The 24079-nt window shown below is 40.3% G+C and overlaps 1 protein-coding gene across 2 annotated transcripts in view; it reads right to left on the reverse strand.

The window, feature by feature from the left end:
• Positions 1-20743, reverse strand: part of SLC36A4 (solute carrier family 36 member 4) — a 54901-nt gene extending 34158 nt beyond the window's left edge. The window contains exons 1-4 of one of the 2 annotated variants that reach the window (XM_059412539.1): positions 20587-20743; positions 3340-3463; positions 2286-2376; positions 778-866 (exon numbers count right to left, since the gene is read on the reverse strand). In XM_059412539.1, coding sequence (XP_059268522.1) covers positions 778-866; positions 2286-2376; positions 3340-3463; positions 20587-20638 — 356 coding nt within the window. In that variant the 5' untranslated portion in view covers positions 20639-20743. Of the gene's footprint in view, positions 1-777; positions 867-2181; positions 2230-2285; positions 2377-3339; positions 3464-20586 lie in introns of those variants that run through there. The other variant, XM_059412547.1, reaches the window with a different exon arrangement.
• Between the last annotated feature and the right edge of the window lie 3336 nt (positions 20744-24079).

The following is a 24079-nucleotide window of genomic DNA, read 5'->3' on the forward strand; positions in this document are numbered from 1 at the left end:
CACTGCCTTAAATATGTAAGTATTTCAATTACAAAAAGCTTCAACTACATTATTCACTGCCTGATTATTTATTCTTAGAAGGGCATTATTTTATACATCAGCGCAGGGCTTTACAATTTATTTACATATAAACTATCTTACCTAATACTCAGCCCCTGAGATAGGCATTATTTCCCCTTGTTCTATTCCCCACTTTTTTTTTCAGGTATCATTGTTATTTAAAGATCGTAAATGACTTGCCCAAAGTTATGATAACATTTAACAACAATAACAAAAAGACTTAAGATTAGAGTATTAGTTTACTAGAATAGGCAATATTTAGTTTTTAAATAGTCCATTGTGTAAGTAGAAACATTTCATGATACAAAAACAAAGAAAAAAGAATATAATTTTACTATTTGCCAATCCACAGGTCAGCAAAGAACACCAAGGCACCATACCCTAAAATGAATTTCTACCAAACAGAAGACCATCACTCTATAACTGAAAGTAGTGCTGAGGCCTCCATGTCGATCCGGATTTTTTTTAATTTACATGGTAAGAAACCATGCCATTTCACTAAACAGGGCTGTATTCTAGAAGAAGTGAATATATTCTGACCAGATTTCAATCACAGGAAATACTATCTTTTTCCATATTCATTATTTTAGACTTGACTACTACCAGATTAGAGGAAATATAATTGTTAGTTGCAAAGCACAGTTAAGACTAGCTGATGCTTTAAATAAATACATTGCTTTAAAGGAAACAGAGCACACTTAACAAATCCTCATTTACCTCTGACACAGAAAGTGACTGCAGCGTACCAAAATGTGCATGCAGTGAACCGAAATAATTCCTATAAATACAAGGCTGATTGGTCCAAGCTGTGGGGGGAAAAAATGTATAGGATTAAATATTTAAGTTTAACAAAAATTAAGCTGTCTTACTATGAATGAGACAACGGACTACTCATCTGTGTGATTCAATTTTGATGGACAAAATGATTAGTCATTTGCATATAGGAAAATTCACGATCTTGATACTGAACCAATTTCAGTAATACTTAAGACAAGTGCGTATGACTCCATCTCCACGGCTTGCTAAGCCGACCCTATGAGCACAGACTACAGGCGTGCAGTAAGGTAGGATAGACCTCACCTCCAGTAACACCCGATGGTAAGCCTATGACCATCAGTGTCCCATCGTGATAGTTAAATCTGAATGACTAAAAACTGCTGTACCCATCTTGGGCTGTGCTTGTTGAGCACTTGCTATGTGTGAAGAAGATTATTTTTAAAAGTGGTACATAAAAAATTTCAAGTATTTGTTTACTAATATTGAAGTAATGCCTGGATTATTGCAACCCAGAAAAATACTGTCAGAATTTATTTTTGTAATCAGAAATAGTTTAAGTTTCTCTAAATTAGGGTGGGCAAGTCAAATGCAGAGAGAAAGGATAGTTAAAACTGTTCTTAGCAAATTGGTAAGGTTTTAGACCTCTAATAAAAGGTTAAGCAGGGACACCTGGGTGGCTCAGTCAGTTAGGCCTCTGCCTTCAATTCAGGTCATGATCTCGTGACCTGAGATGACCTGAGATGACCCATGACTCCGGATCCTGGGATCCAGCCCCACGTCGGGCTCCCTGCTCAGCAGAGCCCGCTTTTCCCTCTCTTCTGCCTCTCCCGCCACTCATGCTCTTTCTCTCGCTCCCTCTCAAATAAAATCTTAAAAAAAATTAAAAAGACTAAATATAATTTCATTAGTTCATAAGGCAATTCTCCCTAAGATTCTCTGCAATGACAATAACTAGTTCTAACAACACTTTGCACATTTGTTTTCAAACAGTATTGTTATCCCTTTTCTTTACTAATATTCTTTAAATCTGAAAACCGCATATTTTATTCTGAATCCAAAAAACCATAAAATTTCACCAACTCAAATAATCTACTCTATAAATATATTTGTTGATATGAGTACATGGCTTACATCCCCAGAAATCTAAAAAAGTAATAAGATAAAACCATACTTGGAAAAATCAAATACTATTTTAGGCTTTCTGCCAAACACTATGAAGTATTTGAAAGTTAAGTGATTAAACAAAAAGTTAAGTAGTTAAACAGAAATGAAAAGAGTAATTAATTCTCATTTTTGCTGACTATCACTGTTTACACAATCTTATCAGTACAATCTCATTGTTACCTGGTCAGGTCATATGTGACTAGGCCAGCGGTTAGCTTGTCATTTTTGCTGTAATTAAGAGAGATAACTGTAAGTTAGATAGAGTTCACAAAGATAATTCTTACCACTATGCCTGCATTTTTTATTGCCAGTGGAAGCCCTAACAGGCCCGTTCCAATATTTCCTTTAAGCAGATGCATAAGAGTTTGCACAAATCTGAAAAGTAAACATTGTTAAGATTTTAGGAAAAAAGCTAATAAAATCACATGATCACAGTTTTAGCATTAGAAAGGAATTGAAAATCAATCTCGGCAAGGAATCAAGTAACATTTCTACTCAACCAGAAGTTGAACAGGCCAGAGGTCGTATGGACTCATGTGCTACCTCTGCCATTCAAAAAAGGAGACACAGAGGGTTATTATGTAGAGTAAATGAGATATTTAAGTGATACTATTTTTGTACATACTAAAGAAATACATAAAAGGTAATTTTCTCATAAGATGCCTGGCTGCTATGACATTCAGAATAATGCTGAAGATTATACATGGCTAGGCTATTAAAACAGAGCAATTTATTGACACTGTCTATGAAACACAGTACTAAACGCATCAGAAGAAAGTCTCTTAGCCAAGAAAAAGTAAGTTCAACTAGGAAGAATAGTGCAAATCTTAAATGGATTGAAATAAACATGCTTGCCTAAATTTTTTTCAGTTTATACTATTTTGATCAACTAAAATCTAACTTTGCTTAACTGTCAGAGTAAGAACTTACTCAAATCTATTAATGATGACAAAATAACAAAAACAGTTCTACAAGGTTCCACTGCTTTCCCACCACCATGACTTTGTTTTATACCATTCACTCAGCATGAAGAAGTGTTTACTACCTCCCACTGTCTAACTCTTAACCATTTCAAAGCCACAGCTCATAAAATTTCTAATCCTTTCAATCAGATCTCCCTTCTTGCAAGATCCAAAGCATGGGACCATCACTGCAGCAATTTCCATGTGCTGCTCTGTCTTTTAGATGCATTTCTTCGTTCCCAAATGGACTACAAATACCTTGAGGGTAGGGACAATATCTTACTCATCTGTGTGCCTTGTGTAGTACCTGTGCTTTACCTACAGAAGGTTAAAATATACTAAATGAAAAGGAGACATTTAACCCCGTAACACTTACGAAATACCCTCCTGGTCATCAAGCTGGTAGTGCTTCTGAACAGGAAGGAGCTCTTGTTCCTGATCTTCATCCGATGTCCCATCAAAATTCTGCTCATTTATTAAGGGCCTCATTACATCCATATCTTCAAAAAGAAAAACAAAGTACTTCATTATGATTTTTAACACTGAGTTAAAGCTGGTATAAATGCATTTTTTTTAAAGAAGGGCCTACCACTGGTACTAGTTAAGTCACTTAATTTTTCCAGTCTAAGTTAATTCCCATTAATGCTTTGAGTTTTAGTGTATTTAAAAAACGAGACTCATTAAAAAAAAACAAAAACAAAAACAAAAAACAAAATGAGACTCATTTGCTGATTATTTTGTTTGGACAAAGAAGGGCAAAGCTTAAGTATTCAATGCAAATCTTCTTCTGCTTTGTCAACATGAGGTTTTTAGCAAATGATCACAGAGTTATGAGACTAAAAAATGTGAATAATCAGGGCACCCGGGTGGCTCAGCTGTTAAGCATCTGTCTTTGGTGGGTGTCATGATCCCAGGATCCTGAGATGAAGACCCTCATCAGCCTCCTTGTTCAGCGAGGAGCCTGCTTCTCCCTCTCCCTCTGCCAGTCACTCTCCCTGCCTGTGCCCCCTCTCTCTCTTTCAAATAAATCAATATGATCTTTTTTAAAAATCTGAATAATCAAATGAATTTTTAGCTCTTTTAGTTTCAATCATATTGTATACATACATAGTAATCATGTTTTTAAATACTTTAAGAAAATTACAGTGAGGATGAGGGGAGGGGCAGAGAGAGAGGGAAAGAGAGAATCTTAAGCAGGCTCCATAGGAGCCCAACATGGGACTTGAGCTCACAACCCTGAGATCATGACATGAGCTGAAATCAAGAGTCAGATGCTTAACCAACCAAGCCATCCAGGCACCCCCGCCAAAATGTATTCTCATTTTTAGCCAAGATTTATGATGACATTAGTCATCGCTGTCTGCCTTGTTCTAATAAAATTCACTAAACTCAAATTTATTGAGATGACTGATATGCATTAGCAAGGTTTGAAATATAGAATATTTTAAAGAAGTGGAAGACTGTTCCATTCAAATACAATAAACCTGTGAACCAGAGAACTGGGGTAACTATCACTGACTGACACGGAATTTTTACAAACTTTTTATTTTGCAATAATTTAAAATTTACATTAAATTTGCAAGAGTACCAAAAAACTCCTATACACCCTTTACAGACTTACTGATTTTTAACATTCTGCCATGTTTGCCTTTTCTCTCTCAACTGTGTATCACTTTTTCTGAACTATCTGAGTAGGTTACACGCATAACACCACTTTACCCCACAGTCAGCACTTTCTCTCTAAGAACAGGAAGTTCTTGAACGTTCACATCACAGCCAACACTCAGTTTGATGTTGATGCAGTATGGTTACCTACATTCCGTATTCTAACTTCATCAATTGTACCAACGAAGTTCTCTCAGTAATTGTTTTCACCGCAGGATCATGTATTGGATTTAGCTGACTTATTCTACTGGTGACTTTTGCCATTATGTCTTTTATGATGTCCTTAATCTTCCTTTTTTTCCTTCCTTAATCTTTTACTATCCTTGTTTGTCAGGTTTGTCAGTCTCTGGGGGCACTGGGTGGCTCAGTCGGTTAAGTGTCCAACTCTTGATTCCAGCTCAGGTCTTGATCTCAGGGTCACGAGATCAAGCCCCACTCTGGGCTCCATACTCAGCAGGGAGTCTGTTTGGAGATTGAGATTCCCTCCCTTTCCCTCGCCGCCCCCCCCCGCCCCCACAAAACAAAATAAATAAATCTTTCTAAAAAATGGTATCCTCTGTGGGACTAGAGGATATTATGCTTAGCGAAATGAGTCAATCAGAGAAAGACAACTATCATATGATCTCCCTGATATGAGGAAGTGGAGATGCAATGTGGGGGGGTTGGGGGGTAGGAAAAGAAAAATGAAAGAAGGTGGGATTGGGAGGGAGACAAACCATAAAAGACTCAATCTCAAAAAACAGACTGAAGGTTGCCGGCGGGGAGGAGGGACGGGAGAGGGTGGGTGGGGATATGGACACTGGGGAGGGTATGTGCGATGATGAGTGCTGTGAAATGTGTAAACCTGGTGATTCACAGACCTGTACCCCTGGAGCTAACAATACATTATATGTCTATTAAAAAAAATAAATAAATTTAATATTTAAATAAATAAATAAATAAATAAAATAAGCAAAAATAAATTTTAAAAAATGGTATCATCTGAAATCTACCTATTACCTATACAATAATTAATGGTCTTATTCTACTTTTGTCATTTATTTATTTATTTATTTCCCAGAAAACCACACGGCTCCCCCCACCCCCACATATGCCCTTCTTCTATTCTCTCACTTCTGTGAGAGAACAACTTTTGTTGTTGTGCTCTTTCTATTTTGGTGACATATATGATGCTTTACACACTGCTACTCCAATCATGTCCCCACCCATGTCTTAGATTTACATCTACCATCAGTATATTAAATGCCTGTTATCAGTCCTCTGTCAAAGTGTTCTCATTCTTTGGCTGGAAGAAGCCCATTCTCTTGTGGACTGTGCCTCACAATGACCTGGAGGATTTGATGAAATACAAACTGATGAACCTCACCCCGAAGGCTCTGATTCAGCAGGCCTGCGGGGGGCCTGAGAAGATGCATTTCTAAGTTCCTGCGTGATTCTGATGTTGCTGGTCTGGGAACCACACTTTGAGAACCACTGTGCTAGTAGATCCTTGAGGATGCGCTTGCGGCACAGCATTCCCTAAGTTCTCGAACACTTTAAATTGTTTTTCTATAGCCTTGCTACGATGGACAGCTAGATATAACACCTTTGACTCACACTCTCTATCCTTGAGTTTCTTGAAAATGCTACTCCACTCTTGGCTTGCTGTATAAGCTACTTTTGAGAAGTCTAATGCCAAACCAATTTTTTTAGCCATTACATACTGTGTTCTTTGCTTGAGATCCTGAGGAATTTTTCTTTGACTTTAAGATCTAATGGTTTTACCATGATACGTCCTGGGCTTAAGCATTCTGAGTCAATTTTCCCAGGGATCAGTGGGCCTTTTTAATATATAGATTTAGGTTTTCTCTTATTTCTAGAAATTTTTCTTGGATTATGGCTTTGACTATTTATTTAGTTCAAATATTGTTTTTCTTCTTTAGAGCTTCCAATTGTATGTCAGATCTCCTCTGCCCACCTTCCACTTCAACCACTTTCTGACCCTTTTAAAGTCTGCCTTTACCTCATTTAAATTCTCCTTCCAAATTAAATGAATCTTATTAAACTTTCATTTCAATACATTTTCCCTTGGACACCTTGTACCTTATTATTTACTTATGATTTTGCCTACCGCTAGGCAGTTCATGGACAGGGATCCCAATTTGAGAGCAGTGCCTTCTGCTGGCATAGGAATGATGCTGACTTACTGGGGTTACAGGGAGCAAATGGTGTATCTTCAGTTCTCTTCGTTTCTGCAGGGTAGTCACTTCCCTACTCACCCTCCACCCCCTGCTCCTTACTTCCTTCTTTCTTTTCACCCCCAAGTATTAGAGGGACATCTCAACTGCTCCTTGTATCTCCTCCTCCAGAAGCAATGTTTTGCCGAGGCTGCTGTGTGACTACACGTCCTAATGCCCTCTTCTCTCTTCCAGAGATTCTAAACAACTCTCTTTAAAGAGTTCTTGCAGCAGCAGCAGCAGGAACTCTGAAATTTGCTATTTTTTTTTCTACATGTAATGTGAGGTTTGTGGTAGCTTTGTCTCCTACTAATGCTAAAAGAACAACTTCATGAATGGTTTACTTGTGCTTCTTTTTGAATTAACAGGTTCTGGGGGAAGGACACGTGACGAAATTAGGATTTAGGTAGCCTCCATTATCCCGGTACTAACTGGAACACATGACAGCATTTTTTCATAAAAGTAATGTTATTCTTTGAGATACCAGAAGATGCTTTAGCTTTGTATTATATATTTTTGTAATGCATTTTGAAATCAGGAAGTATGATCAGCTTTATCAAGATTGTTTTGGGTATTTGGGGCCTTTTGTAATCAAAACAGTATCACATTGGCATAAAGATAGACATACAAACCAATGAAGCAGCACAGAGAACCCAGAAATCAATCTTTATGGTCAACTGATCTTTGACAAGGGTGCCAGGAATGCACAACTGAAAAAAGTCTCCTCAACAAATGGTCCTAGGAAAACTGAATATCCACATGCACAAGAATGAAAGGGAGTATTTATCTCATACCATACATAAAAATCAACTCAAAATGTATTCAAGACTTGGATACTTGAGAAAGCTTCAGATGTTGGTTTTGGCAATGATTTCATGGATAGGACACCAAAAGCACAGGCAACAAAAGCAAAAATAGGCAAGTGGGAGTACAATAAACTAAAAAGCTTCTGCACACCAAAGAAAGCAATCAACATAGTGAAAAGCCAACCTACAGAATGGGAGAGAATATTTGCAAACTATATATTTGATAAAGGATAGATTTAGGTTTTCTCTTATTTCTAGAAATTTTAATTTCTAAGATATATATTAAACTCCTACAACCCAAGAGCAAAAAAAAAAAAAAAAAAAAAGACCAAAAAACAAAAAAACCCTAGAGAACCAATTAATAAATTATCTAAAGATTTGAACTGATATATTTCTCCCAAGAAGACATACAAATCCTCAACAGGTTTATGAAAAGATGTTCAATTTCACTAATCATCAAGGAAATGCAAATTAAAACCACAATAAAATACCACTTCATACTAAGGGTGGTCATTGTGAAAAAACAGGCCAACAAGTAATGGTGAGCAAGTGGCAAAACAGGAACGCCTGCACACAGGTAGTAGGAATGCAAAATATTGTGGCTATGAAGGAAAACAGTACAGAGATTCCTCAAAAATCTAAAAACAGAAGAACCTATGACCCACAGTCCCACTTCTGAATATTCATCCAAAACTACTGAAATCAGGAACTTGAAGAGAGGCTAGTTACTTCCATGCTTAGTTTAGTGCTAGTCACAAGGACCAGCACGTAGAAACAATGGGCACTGACAGATAAATGGATAAAGAAAGTAGAGGTCTACTTACAATGGAATATTATATAGTCTTCAAAAAAATTCTGCAATATGCAACAACACGGATGAACCTTAAAGACATTAGGCTAAATGAAACAGGCTAGTCACAGAAGTTCAAATACCATGATTCCACCTATATGAGGATCTAAAATAGTCAAACTCATAGAAGCAAAGATTACTGTGGTGGTTGCCATTGGGGAGGGAGAACAGGGAGCTGCTAATCAACATGTGTAAAATTCCAGGCATGCAAGGTGAGTAAGTTCTAGAGACTGGACAGACAACATTGTGCCGATGGATGACAACACGGTACTGTACACTTAGTATCTGTTAAGAGGCCTAGATCTCATGTTAAGTGTTCATACTACAATTTAAAAAATAAACCACTGGGGGAAAAAATGCTTGAAAATAGTCTATGCTTAAGTCATTTAAATATTCTTCCTCTAGGGCCACCCAGATGGCTCAGTTGGTTAAGCATCTGACTCTTAATTAAAGCTAGATCATGATCTCAAGGTCCTGGCATCAAGCCCCACATCAGGTCTGCACTCAGAAGCAACTGTACTTGAGATTCTCTCTCTTCCTTTTCCTCTGCCCCTTCCCCAATCACTCTCACACTCTCTAAAATAAATAAAGAAATCTCTTAAAAATATATATTCTTCTTCTAATAATATTACTAATACGTGTGAAGTAAAATCCAATGAATTATCAAAAACTCCAAATGCCCGGAGTGTAAATTAATGAGTATTTTCTAGAATTCAAATTCCCCAACTTCATCTTTGGGTAGTTTTTCTAACCCTCTGACCTGCCGGACATTGTGGGATTTCAAAGTGGTTCAGTCTAAACCTGCACACAGTGAAAATTAAGTGATTCTCAGTATTAGGGAGCTATGTCACATTTATTCCAGTGTTTTTTAGTATTACAAATTAAGGTCATCTTTGGTTTGAACAGATTCTTATCATTTTCTGTTATGCTCTGTACAAAGAAAATTGATACTTTATCTTGTAAAACCACTAGGGCTGCCTAACAAGGTACTTCAAAGTGGGTAGCTTAAAGAACTGAAATTTATTATCTAATAGCTTTGGAGGCTAAAAGTCCAAAATGAAGATGTTGGTATGGTTGGTTCCTTCTGAGGGCTGGAAGAGAAGGATCGATTCCAGGCTTTTCTCCTTGGTTAGAGATGGCCGTCTTCAAGTTCATAGGGCATTCTCCCAGCACGCGTGTCTGTGTCTTAACTTCCCCTTATTATAAAGACACAAGTCATCCTGGATTAGTGTCCCACCCCACTCCAGTGTGGCCTTATCTTAACTATTTACATCTACAATGATCCTACTGTCAAATAAGGTCACTTAAGGACTGAAGAGTAGGACTTCAATACAAATTTAATTGATAACAATCATCATTATTTGTTACATCATCTTTAAATAGAATCATGTTAATATTTTCACTCCAAATTTCATTTCATTGCCCTTGCTGACTCTTGAGTTCATTTGCATTTTTATTCATTCAGTTATTCAAATTGTCAGTTATTTGAACTAATTTCTTTCTGCCAGAGGCTGTACAGTATGTTTTGTGTATACTAAGCACACTATTTAAGTTCTCCATAAAGACAGTTATCACTACCAACATCTCAAAAACTGAACAATCTGTTATTTGAAGCATACTTCCCAAGAAGTACTGACTTGCAATGGCAAGTCAGGAAAAACGTTTTCTCGCAACTTAAAAAAATATGAACTCTGAAGGATAAGTTTACTTTTAATGTCATCACCAGATAATTTGTCATATCTTTTAGTTAAGCCTGAATTTGTAGAAGTGTTAAAATAATCTATAGTACTAGTTCTACTAGTTCCATAATTCACAGAATCAAGTTTGTTTGTTGTTGTTGTTTTAAGATTTTATTTATTTATTTGACAGACATGAGATCACAAGTAGGCAGAGAGAGAGGAAGGGAAGCAGGGTCCCCACCGAGCAGAGAGCCCGATGCGGGGCTCGATCCCAGGACCCTGGGACCATGACCTGAGCAGACCTGAGCAGAGGCCCCAACCCACTGAGACACCCAGGTGCCCCAGAATCAAGTTTTTAAAATGGGATTATAAGGTGTCCTCAAATTCCCAACTAAAAGTTGGCTGGGCTCCCAGTCACTCTTAACAAATTTACACTGAGTAGCAACTGTCTTGTTTAATTTTAACAGTGTAAATGACTTATGGTTTAAACTTTTTCTCACTTCTTAAATTCATTATTTCCCAACTTTATGTGGTCTAGGAAACATTAAATATGACTTACTTGAAAAGTAACTTTTCTTTCTTTGGTCTAAATCCATTTGTCTCACCTTTCACCTTTAAAGCCTTAATAAAATTTAATAATTCCAGGAAGCTTCTTGAACTACAACAATGAGATTAAAGAGTCAATTTTTTTAAAGTTGAAACTATTTGAAATAAAAATAATTCTTAACAATGTTAGGAATTTAAGAAGTACACATTTATAAACTGTTTCGAATAGACCATTAAAGCATTGTGAAACATTATTAGCTAAGTTCTAAGTATATGCTTAAACGTATTTTTTAAAACTACATTTAAAAAAAAACTCTCTAAGTTTTTCTCTGCGACTTCACCTATATTATTTAGTTGACATTACATACTAAGAAATACGCATCTGTTAAACGAAGTAAACTAAGAGTAGGTGAAGAAATTGGGTTTTAGGCCTGATTACATTAACTTGAATGATATAAAATAGTTACTGACTCTAAAGAATACATTCAAAGACACCTAACTACAAGTACTTGAGAAAAGCGATACACTTACATACCCAAGAAGTTGCATCTTTAAATGACAAGAGCCCACTGAGGCCTGGATTTCTGAGGCTGAGATTTATTAATAAATAGAGTCTCAACCAGTCACTTATGACTTTCAGAAGCTCCAGGTAATACTTCAATAAAAAATAAGAAATTGTATTTTTGTTCCAAAGTTTAGCATACAGTATAGGAAAATGCAGTATATTTAACTCTTGAATTCTTTGCGAGAGGTTTTAACACTGGCATAAGCCATGAGAACGAGTGGAGCATATGCACCTGCTTGGTTATCTTCAGAGTTACTGAATGCATATGTAGATGGCAGAAGATCAGCTGGAAAGCTTGAAAAGATTTTCTGAACCGTGCTAGGGACTCTGGACTTGATCTCAGAGGCTGTGAAAAGCCAGAGAAAGAATTCAAGGGGAAGCGGTCAGATGTGCATTTGGGTAGCATCACCTTGGCAGCAGTGTCAGCAACAACTGGAAAAACGGCAGGACTGGTCTCAGCAAGGCCAATCAGCACACAGTGCAGGCAAGAGACCGGTGAGGGCATGAATTAAGCTAGCTTGGTTGAAGAGAAGAGAATGGTTATTCAGAGGAGAGACACAACAAGACTAGTTAACCAACTAGACGTGGAAGATAACGGAACAGAGGATGCTTCCTAGGTGACCGCAGTGGAGAAAACGGAATGGATGCTAATGTCCCTGAGAAAAGAAACACAGGGAGACAGTGTCATGTGATCCACAGCCCTGATCTCAAATTTAGAAGCCTGAGCTGAATCCCAATCCTACCAGCACTAGTTCTGGGAATCTAAGCTAGTCTGGTGACTTTAGTTCTGCCATAAGGAATGATTTCTCTTCCCTCCGTGGCCTTTTTTCTCTTGCTTCTGGCCTTCACATATGCTGTTCCCTCCTGAATCATACTCTATTTTCCCGTTCCCTGTTCTTCCCATCCAATTTTGTCTAACCACTTAGTCTAACTATTCCTTGCTCATCTTTCAGGTCTCAGTTTAGACACCACCATCTCCCAGTAGCCTCCCTCACCCCAAGCCTGGCTCAGGTCTCTCCTGTGGGTGTTCCCACAGCACCCTACAACCCTCCTGTAATACACTGTATTGTAATGGCCCATTCTATTTGTCTGCATTCTCCATGAAGTGACAGCAGTGATGTCCGACTTGTCTGCTAGTGGACCCTCGATATCTGGAATGCAGGAGATGAGGGACAAATAAATGCATAAAAGAGAAAGCAGCATGTTAAGGAGGAAATACGAGTTGAATTTTTAAATCATGTAAACTGAAATTATATCCTGAATGAGCAGTCAGGAACAGGGTCTAGAAGTAAGAAGAAAACCTGGGGCTAAATATAAAGATTTGAGAATTACATCAGAAGGTAGTTAAGAAATAACTGGGATCAAAAGGCAGGATGACGTCACTCAGAGATTGTATGGAGAACAGAACTGAACACCGAATAATAGAGATCCACTAACATTTTAAATTCAAGTAAAAAGTTGGCAAAAGCAACTGAAAAGGAATGATCAAAGGCTGCACTGAGTTTGGTACAAGAGATATTCAAAATAGTAAGCAAAAGATTAAAATTTTCAAATCAGTCTTGTCAAGATCCGCAACCCCTTTCCAGTGAGCAGCTTCTAGCTCAGGGTCAAGGAAGGCACCCCCACCCACCATGTCCTTCCCTGGCTTATTGCACACTGTGGTGTCACTGTTACCCTCTCTGATCTTATCTCCTACTACTCTTCCCACCGCTCATTCCTCTGAACTCCACGTCAGAGAGGTAGAGGGGGGGACAGGGGGTAGAACCGTGTCCCTCATTGCTCCTGGACCCATTCCATTGCAGAAAACCAGAAAGATGTGTATGTGGAAGCCATCAGCAGGATGTTTTAGACTGAATGTTTGCGTCCCCCTAAAATTCATGCATTAAAACCCCATCCCCCAATGGGATAGTATTGGGGGATAGGGCCTTTGGCATGTAATGAGGGTTAGATAAAATCCTAACATGTCCTTCTAAGAAGAGGACACTTCTTAGCACGTGAGGACACAGCAAGAACATGGCCATCGGTAAACCAGGAAGAGGGCTCTCACCAGGAACTGAATCAGCAGGCATTTGCTCTTGGACTTCCTCCTCCCTCAGAGCCCTGAAAAAGAAATGTCTGTGGTTTCAGTCACCCAACTGAAGGTATTTTGTTCTAAAAGCCTGAGCTGAGAAGACAAGGGAGTTGCCTTTCTTGGCACAATAAACTCTGAAGGCCTTGCCTTTGGGTTTGCTAGAGAAGAGAGTGGTGGTGAGCACAAGGACGGCTTTGGGCATGTGAGCACCGCCGGGGGAGCACAGAGCAGGGGCCATGCAGAGGCGCGAGCACGGCTCGCTCAAGAGGCTCCACGAATGGAATGGCATGGCCTCTCCCCAACATCTACTGCCAGGAGCCCCCATCACAGAAGCCCGGTGCCTCCTGATGGAACATACTCACGCGAGAGGGTGCCATCCTTTCCAGTTCAGTTTCACAAGTATTAACACCTATGTGTCAGGCATTCAAAGATGCTGGGAAAAAAGCAATTCCTACAACTAAGAGAAATTCTTAACCTCATGGAGCTCAAATTCTAGTAATGGAAGAGACAGTTAAGTGAGTAAATAGGGAGCATGCTAGTGTTCGATACTCACAAGGAAACTAGGGATTGGGAGGGAGAGCCCGTAGTTTCAGTTAGGACAGCCAAATTAGCTCTCCTGGAGAAAGAAGGATTTTAAAGAAGACCCGAAGATCTGATAAATATTGTGGATATCTAGGGGAAGAGCAATTAGGCAGTGGGAACAACAAAGACAGAAGCCCCAAGGGTGTAGAGAGCCCGGTGTGTTTAAGTAGGAAGGAGTCCAGAGTAATCAGAGAGGAGAGGACGAGGAGGAGGAAGGTGTGAGGTTAGAGAAGACAGACGGCACACCACTTTGCAGACCATTCCCAGTGATAGGAAAGCCACCTACAGCAGTGTTGTACAACAGAAACATCATGTGAGCCGGAAGTAACTTTTTCTAATATTTACATTTTTAAAAAGAGGGAAAAGCAGCAGGTAAAATTAATTTAATAACAGGTCTTATGCAACTCAATAAATCAAAGTATTATCATTTCAAAATGCAGTCAACATAAAAAATTACTAACCAGAATTTTACATTCTATTTTTCATAGTAAGTCTTGGAAATCCCGTGTGCATTACACTTACAGCAGATTTTAATTTAGACAAACCACATTTCAAATGCACACAGGGCTAAGGACGATGGCACTGGACAACACAGAAATAGAGAGTTCTGTGCAGAGGAGTGATGCAATCTGATTTGTATTTTAACCAGGGCCTATCTTCTCATGTGTAAAATGGGAGTAGTAACTTCTACCTCACAGGGGTTTTATAGTAATGAAATGAGGTTATATTCAGGAAGCACAGAGCCTAATTCTTGGGATGTAAGTCTTTAATAAATACTAGTTTTCTTCCTCTTCCTACACAAAGAGAGTTTTTTGGCTTTTTTTTTTTTAAGATTTTTTTAAAAGACAGAGATTACAAGTAGGCAGAAAGGCAGGCAGAGAGAGGAGAAAGCAGGCTCCCTGCTGAGCAGAGAGCCCAAGTGGGGCTCAATCCCAGGACCCTAGGATCATGACCCAAGCCAAAAGCAGAGGCTTTAACCCACTGAGCCACCCAGGCACCTCATTTTTTAAGATTTTTTAATTTATCTGAGAGACAGACAGAGAGAGAGCACACAAGCAGTGGGGAGGGGCAGAAGGAGAGAGAGAGGCAAATTCCCCGCTCAGCAGAGAGCCCGATGTGGGACTTAATCCCAGAACCCTGAGATCATGACAGAGCCAAAGGCAGAGGCTTAACCTACTGAGCCACCCAGGTACCCTGAGAGATTATTTTTTCTTAAAGATTTATTTATTTATTTTTACTTGAGAGATAGTGCATGCATGTGCAGGGGGTTCAGGAAGAAGAGGCAGAGGAAAAGAGAATCTCAAGCAGACTCTGCTCAGTACAGAGCTCAATCTCAGGACCCTAAGATCAAGACTTGAGCTGAAACCAAGAATCAGATGCTTAACCAACTGTGTCACCCAGGCGCCCCCACGATGATATATCATAAGCAAATTATGCTGTATAGGATTTTAACTGTTGACAAGAAGTTGTCAGTGATTAATAATTCTGAGCATTTATGAACCTACAAACTGCTATAATAGGCAAAATTTGAGTAGGCAAAATGTGTGACACCAGCCAGAAGGAAACACAGACTGGGGAAGACACAAACACTTAAAAACTTAGCATGGTAAAACCTTTAACAAAATTAAGAAGGTTTGGAATAAAAATCTGAACACTTATGCAACATAATTAAAAGTTACAAAATACAATTTACATTACACACAAAGTCTACTATTTGTCCATGTCTTGCTGTAATTTTTCGCTTAGTACTTAGTACTGAACCGGCAGTTCTAAAAAGTGCTATGTGATCACTACAGGTAAGAATTAATAATGAACGCCTTATATGATAAAACACTATTAAGCAACGGAAACCAAACCACCAAACCACCTAAACACAGTTATTTCTATTCTATTTATATTCTATTTTCTATGGAAAAATTACAGATGAATAAGAGACACTAGCTTAATTTAATATTATATACCATACATGATATAACATATATATACATTATTGTGGCATAAAACTGGAACATTCTTAGGTTAGACAGTACTTGTTTCATCTCCTCTACTGCCTGCCCAGACAACTGTCTCAACCTCAATCTCCTAACCCAAAATCAACCTAAATTTTTATTTGTAGTTAGAATTAAAGAAAACCACGTTAATTTAGCAACAGGTCTTGAAATCTTAAAAATGTTTATCCTTTCACCTACTAATTCCACTTCTGACAAGCCAATATATAGAAAAAAAGAATTTCTGCACAAAGATGTTGATTGAAACATCATAAATGTTGAAAATTTGGAAACAACCAAAATGTGCAGCAATCAGGAAATTGCAAAATTAACTACAGACCTCCACTTTATAAAGTATTACAGTGATGCTAAATTATAGTTTTGAAGTCTGAGTAAAACAGGGAAAGGTATATCATACTGAGTGTGAAAAAGCTGGACGGGGCGCCTGGGTGGTTCAGTGAGTTAAGCCTCTGCCTTCAGCTCAGGTCATGGTCTCAGAGTCCTGGGATTGAACCCCACATCTGGCTCTCTGCTCAGCAGGGAGCCTGCCTCCCCCCCCCCCCCCCCCCCCCCCCTGCCTCTCTCCCTACATGTGATCTCTCTCTCTTTGTAAAAAAAAAAAAAAAAATCTTAAAAAAAAAAAAGTGCTAGATAACAACAGTATTAATTCAATGATGTTTTAAAAAGTCAATTTAAAATGGAAGCAAGGAAATATACCAAAAATGGGAATAAGGGGTGAATGGGCAAGATTTTATTTATTTATCTGACCGACAGAGATCACAAGTAGGCAGAGAGGCAGGCAGAGAGAGGAGGAAGCAGGCTCCCCGCTGAGCAGAGAGCCTGATGTGGGGCTCCATCCCAGGACCCTGAGAACATGAGCTGAGCTGAAGGCAGAGGCTTAACCCACTGAGCCATCCAGGCGCCCAAGCACGGGCTTCTTAATTTCAGCTCAGGTCATGATCTCAAGGACATCAATGTGAACCTGTGTCAAGCTTACACTCAGTGCCCAGCTGACTTGAAATTCTCTCCCTCTCCTTCTGCCCTCCCCCCCTGTTCTCTCTCACTTTCTCTAAAATAAACATTTTTTTTTTTTTAAATGGGAATAAGTTAACAAGGATGGAGATGGGCAAAGGGATCATGAGTACTTTTTACTGTCTTTCTCTGGCTAATCCAAAAAAAAAAAAAAAAGCAATAAACATATTACTTTTATTATAGCAAAATAAAGGAAATCACTTCTATTTTGACAATGGACAAATTAAAAGTAGAAAAGTTTTTTGTTAATACAACATAATGTAGCTATCTAAATCTATAAACTACTACATATATAAGATAGAAGCAGTAACTATTTTATTCATTTCTGAAAAACATGCACAGCAAGAAACTTCCAGAGGTCCCCACTGCCTATGAAATAAAGTATAGTTCTTATGCTATACAAATAACATTTGTATAGCTTAAGGAAACCTGTATCTTAACATTTCTACCAGTGCCTTTTACACACATGCTCAATTTTTAAAAAATCTTTTTTAAATTAAATAATATTTGGTCACTGTAGAAGATCAGAATATATATATATATATATATATATATATATATATATATATGCAACATTTCTGAAATTAAAATTACCTCACCACCCAGAAATAACCACTGGTAACATTTTAGAATATACACAAATACACCCACCTCCTGTACATTATCATTTAGTCCCATGGCTTTAATTACTATCTACATGCTGATGACTTCCAAATTTGTATCTCTAGACCAGACCTTTCACTAACTCAAGAAATCAATCCCATTGCTCACTCAACACCTGTTTGAGTGTCCTCACAACATGGCAGCTGGCCTTCCCTCCAAGTGAGGGATCCAAAAGGGAGCAAGGCACAATATCTTTTAGGATCTGGCTTTGAAGTCACACATTATCATGTCCACCATAATCTATCCAATAGTAGCAAATTACTAAATCCAATCAACACTCCAAGGGAAGAAAATCAAGTTCTTCCTTTGGATGAGACAAGTATCAAAAACTCTGTAGACATTCTACAAAACCACCGTAACATCTGAGTTGGTGACAAATTCATTCTTCTGGATACTCAGGTCCCTGGAGTCATCTTTGTTTCCTGTTTCACTCTCAACCCTTTCCCAATCTGTTAGGAAATCATGCTGGTTCTACTTTTAAGTATATCCAGAGTCTAACCATTTCTCTCCACTCCCACTGCTACGAGCATACTTCAGTGAGGAACATGTGCATTTCTTTCTTGCATTTCAGAAACACCCATCTGCTGCTACTTCTGCCCCTTACAGTCTATTCTTCCCACAGCAGCAGTGTAATCTTTTTAGAATTCAAGTCAGATCATGTCATTTCTCCGCCGAAACCCTGCACTGGCTCCCCATTCTCTCAGAGTAACAGCCAAAGTCTTTACACAACCCTGAAAACCTGACATAACCTGGCCACATCACCATCTTGATCATCCCACTTCAGCCATCTTAGCCTCTGTGTTATTTGTCTTTATTCAGCCATTCGTTCTACCTGGAATTTCTTTCCCCAGATACCACCTGACTAGTTTCCTCAGCTCTTCCAAGTCTTTACACAAACCTCACCTCTTCAATACGATCCATTCTGCCCATTTCATAAAATACAGTAACTGTCCAGCCTCCACCCTGACTCTGACTTCTCTTACTCTGTCCTTTTCTCTACAGCACTTTTCACTTAACATAATATATAATTAGTTGATTATTGTCTTTACTCTTCATTGTCTGTGTCTTCTTACTAGAATACAACCCCACAAGAACAGGAATCTTGATCTTTTATTATATATACATCTGTGTTGTTCACAGATGTATCCCAAGTGCCTAAAACAGCATCTGGCACATAAGAGAAGCTTGTTGAATATGTGTTGAATGAACAGACATAACTTTTAAGAAATAACTTGGAACCTTTCTCAGTTAATAAAAACATATATGGTAAACATCTTCCCACACTACTTTTTTTTCTTTTTTAAAGATTTTATTTATTTATTTGACAGAGAGAGATCACAAGTAGGCAGAGAGGCAGGCAGAGAGAGAGGGGGAAGCAGGCTCCCTGCTGAGCAGAGAGCCCGATGCGGACTCGATCCCAGGACCCTGAGATCACGACCTGAGCTGAAGGCAGAGGCTTAACCCACTGAGCCACCCAGGCGCCCCCTCCCACACTACTTTTAATGTTTATTCAGCACATGACCATACGGCTCTATCACAATTCACCCATCTTCCTTTAACTGGACAGTTAGATAGTTACTATATTTTCTCAACTACAAAGAATGTGGTGAACATCTCTCAATGTTAAGTATTTGTTACCTGACTTATTACCTTCGGAAATATTTCTGTAAGTAAAATTGCTGGGTCAAAGGATATGTGCCTTTTTAAGGATAAAGACACTACACTGCTCTTACCAGTAACGCAGGAGAATGCACATTTCTCCACATCCTAAGATGTGTTTTTAATGAATTTCAAACAGTCAGATAAACCTGGGTTCATATCTGGGTTCTGCTATTAATTAACTTAAAATTACCATAATGGGGATAATAACAGCATCTACCTCACCCAATCGTGTTAAAGATTAAAAGAAACAATGCATATGTAAAGCACTTAGCTGGCTGCTTGACACACAATACGCAATCAATAAAATGCTAAGTTTATTTCTACCCTTATTACGATTTGAAAGAAATTACCTGCAGAGTGCCCTGCCCATTATTACGGGACCGCCAACCTATTAGTCACTAAAATGAAGTGTTGCTTTAAAAAGCTCAACTTTTAAAAAACCATTTAATCACTCAGGGCCGATTTCAAAATATTCCTAAATAGAATGCATATCACTAGCTGGGAAAGGACAGTACTGCCCTGACCCTTGCTTTTGCTTCCTTGCTGATGGCAGGAAACCATAAACAAGCTTTTGCATTCCCAGGGGCCAGGAAGATAAGACCAGATAAGCCCGCAGGACGGCAGGAAAACAAACTTCGGCTAGTGAGGTAGCTACAGGTATCTCCCGTCGGGTCCGGTCCGCACATCGCGCTCGCCACTTCGGAGGTGGCATAGGGTAAATGAAGGAGTCACCCAGGACTCAGGATGGGGCTGCGGCGTGTGAAAGCCGTCAAGCACCCCTGGAGAAAACAGTGAGAGTCACAGCGCAGACTCTCGCTTGCCTTTGCATACACAACGCACCCCAGCCCCCAACATACACATACTCGCGCGCGCGCGCGCCCATCTGATGCCCTTTGTAGGCCCCTCTCGTCACCGGCCCAGCTCCCCAGTCAGCGGGTTCCTGCGCGGGTGCGGTCCCCAGGTCCCCAGGTCGGTCACCTCCCCAGCCTCAACTCACCCCCTGTTCGGGGAGGTTTGCTCGGCTGGGTTTTTATTCCAAACCCGTGCCCGACCCACGACCCCAAGAGCCCCGACCAGAAACACCCAGTGGCCCCGGGAAGGCCACCCGCCACTGTCGGGGTCCGGCGACCAGCCGCTCCGCGCCGGATGCGGCCCGGCCACGCGCAGGGGGAGGGGCGGCGGCGGCCCGGCGCCAGCAGCAGCCTCCCCGGCCGAGGCCGAGGCCGAGCGCCTGCCCGGAGTCCCGGGCGCATCCCGCGGACACGCGGCCCCGCGTCCGGGCCGCACGCAGCACCCACCGAGCTCCTCGCGCCCCGCCGCCTCGGCCGCCGCCGGCGCCGCCGCTTCCATCTCGCCGGGGTCTCCAGGACGCCGTCGCCCCGGAGCGCGCTCCCCCGCCGCTGCGTGGCCCGCGACTGGCGGAGGCCTTCCCAGCCGAGCGGGACCCACGCCCAGCGCCCGCCTCCCAGCCCCGGGCACCCCACCCGCGCGGCGAGGAGCATGCGCAGTGACGCGGCCCGGCCCGCCGCGGTGCTGGGGCGCGAAGGGCCCCCCTGGGGCTCGCGGGGCGCTGCGGGCGAGCCGCATTGGGGAGGGAGACCCGAGTGACGGAAGGCGGGGCGGAGCGGGGTGGGATAACCGGAGAGAAGGGGCGCTGCGGAGATCTCCGGGATGGGAGCTTAGAGCTGGCGGGAATCCAGGCCTCTCATTCCCTGGAGGACTTTAAAGATGACCACGAACTTAAATTTGAGGAGCCCATCTACTTGCAAGGCTTTAGCATTCTGTATGATACCTGGGAGAACGCAGAGTAGGAGGAGACTGTCCCCTCTCCGTGTTGGAGTTCTGACTGTTCCTTAGTTATCCATCTTCCGGTGCCCCTTTTTAGAAGAGATGCAGGATGCACTCCCATTTAGGATTGAATTTAATCAAATAGTTTCACTTCAAGGATTTTTCAGTGCCCTTCAAAAATACTTGACATTCACTCGTGGCTGAAAAAAAATTAAGATTAAGAATTATATTGATGTGCTGTCAAATATTCTTAAGCACTATACATAATTCTGATGACAATCCTGTGAGATAATTCTAGTATTTATATCCATTTTTCAGATGAGGGAACTAAAGGCACACAAAGCTAAGTAACTTGCCCAAGGACGGTGAACTAATAAATGGCAAAGAGGGAATTCTAACTGCAGCCAGAGAAAGGGCTCTCAACCAATACACAAAGCTGACCTCGCAGGTGTGTACCAGTTCATTTTGGTGAATCAATAGATGAAGCAAGCTTTGGGTTTGAAAGGAAAATATTTTAATTTCGAAAATGCTTTCAATGTTTTTTTCATTTCATTGTTCTTTAAAGTCAGACAAACTTTTTCTATCGGTCTGTTCCATTTCAGTGGGGTCTTTTGGGAAAGTCTTTTGCAGGGGGTGGGGGGGCATCTAATTTCTAAGACCACTGCTGTAAGTACATGGTAACAGTGTTAAATGTTTAAAATTTTAATATTAAAAAGGTACACAGTTACATAATATCCAATTTCTCCTCCTTGCTGCATCCTTTGTAGGTTTTACTAGTGATAACGATGATTTGCCACAAACATTTGTTTTCCCTCACATCAACCCCAATCACTCACACACATCCACATGCAAACCCCAAAGAGAGGTTTGATTTGAAATGTCCCTGACAAGTAACACAGATGAAGGCAGAGAAATAAGAATTCTATTCTAGGTCATGGCTAGAGGAATAGTCCCTAAACGGTATTGATGAAGGACTAGGTTAGAGATGAGTGGAAAATAAAACAGTCATTAGACCGGTAATTGTCCATAAAACCACCCATTGTGATGAGAATACTTGGGACAGTGTTGTGACAGAGAAGCATTATTCTTTGAGTGTTAAAAGGAATCAAAGCAAAAAGTAAAAAAAAAAAAAAAAAAAAAGTGGGATGGGGGGCTCAAAGCCATTGTCCTCTAATCTCAGCATCAGGAAAGCAGATCTGATTGGGTGGGGGGAGTCGGGGGAGAAGGCCTGACCCGTAATACAGACCTGGGCTTCTTTGAAGAAGACTGGGCTGAGGCAGGCAGCTAGACTCGGTGTCTTTGCAGAGTGATATGGAGATCAGCCAATGACAGGTTGATCCCAAGACTCAAGAAAATGATGGTTTTCATATACCACTACTTGAGAAGATACTGTCACTTCTTCTCCAGGTCTTCCAGATTGGAAGAGGTTATGGGGGAAAGCTGTATCTGGATAGAGACATAAAGAATCTAACCATTTGAATAGCCCTGGCCTTTTCTCTTTTCTTTCCTCACTTTAACTTCCTAGGTTATATCTTGATTATTTCCTCCCTTATGACCACGGCACCTTGTTTATATCTCTGTTATAAATCATCTCCCCTTGTATTATAATTCTTTGAGTCTCAGCTCAAATAAGTCAAATTCAGTTTGAGTTCACAGCTATACTGTGAACCCCTGCAAGAGAGAGGCCATATCTTTGTATGTGTTTTTGGCTCAGTTAGGGGCTGGCAGAGTGCCCTGCATGTTTGGTATTGAAAGTTGTTGACTCTAGCCTCATAAATACATAAAAGAAAATATTTAGAAATATTTAATGTCTCCAAACGTGTTGATGGAGCAATTTCCATGTGCCAGGGAGATGGTGCTAGATGTAGGGGCTGTAATGGCAAACAACTCTAGGATAGCCCCCACCATCCTGGACTTCATAGTCCAACGCAGGAGAGTGCAAAGGAAAAGAACTACACAAAATATTGTGTAATTACATTGTTGAAGGACATCAAGTGCTAATGAGAAACGTACTGCAGACTGGGGAGGCACGACAGTCTCCTCGGAGAATATTTAAGCTGGAATCTCAAGGTAAGAAGGACTTGGCTAGGTGTATGTAGGGAAAATGAGTGGTTCCGGCTGTGAGAACAGCTTTCCCCATTTTACAGATGGAGAAGTGGTATGTTTTTGACATGCTGATTTACACCACGGGACATCTAGCTAGTGGTGTCTATTATACAGTAGTTGAATGTATAAAGTTTCTTTATGTGTAAAATTTTACCAACCTCACAGACTGTCGTGACGATTCAATGAGATAAAGCATATAAAGCACTTACACATTGCCTAGTTCATAAAAGCGTCAATAAACCAAGTGTGTGATTTAGGAAGGTTTTGTTACCATGGAGAGAAAGGCCACCTCAAACTAGCTTAAGCCAAAAGAAGAATTTAATGGGGATACTGAAATCCCTAGGGCAGAGATGTGCCTTCGCTCAGAAACAGCAGATCCTCCTGCTCTGGGACTCTTACCTCCTTCTCCACTAATCACCTTTCTCTGTGCAGCTGCTTGGGCATCTGCGTTAGTTTGTGCAGCAGAATTCCACTGCTTCTCAGGTTTGCCTGACAGCAAACATGCTTCCTAAGAACTCTCATTTTCTATATCTTATGGTTTAGAAAGATACTGTCCTCTTTTTCTCAGTTCTGATTTTAAAATTTTCCCAGAGGAAAAATTGTGGTTTTCTCTGTGTAAAAATAGGTTTAAAACATACTCACTTAACCAAACACTGCTCCATACTTCTTTAAATTTATGTATGTGCAAATTTTCATCACTCTGAATCAGGTCCCTACCCCAGACTAGTCAAGTGAGTGGTGGAGAAAGTCATACCTCAGGGTCACAGTAGGTGCTGATAGAACCATGTGGATGACAGTGCAGAAACGGGAACGGTTTTCAAAAGGAGAAGTTGAGCAAACCAAATCCTGGGTGTCTGCCCTACTTTGATTCCCCTCTATTTAAAATATTACCCATTA

Source organism: Mustela nigripes, chromosome 1 (genome assembly GCF_022355385.1).
Source record: "Mustela nigripes isolate SB6536 chromosome 1, MUSNIG.SB6536, whole genome shotgun sequence".
In the NCBI taxonomy this organism is placed as follows: Eukaryota; Metazoa; Chordata; class Mammalia; order Carnivora; family Mustelidae; genus Mustela; species Mustela nigripes.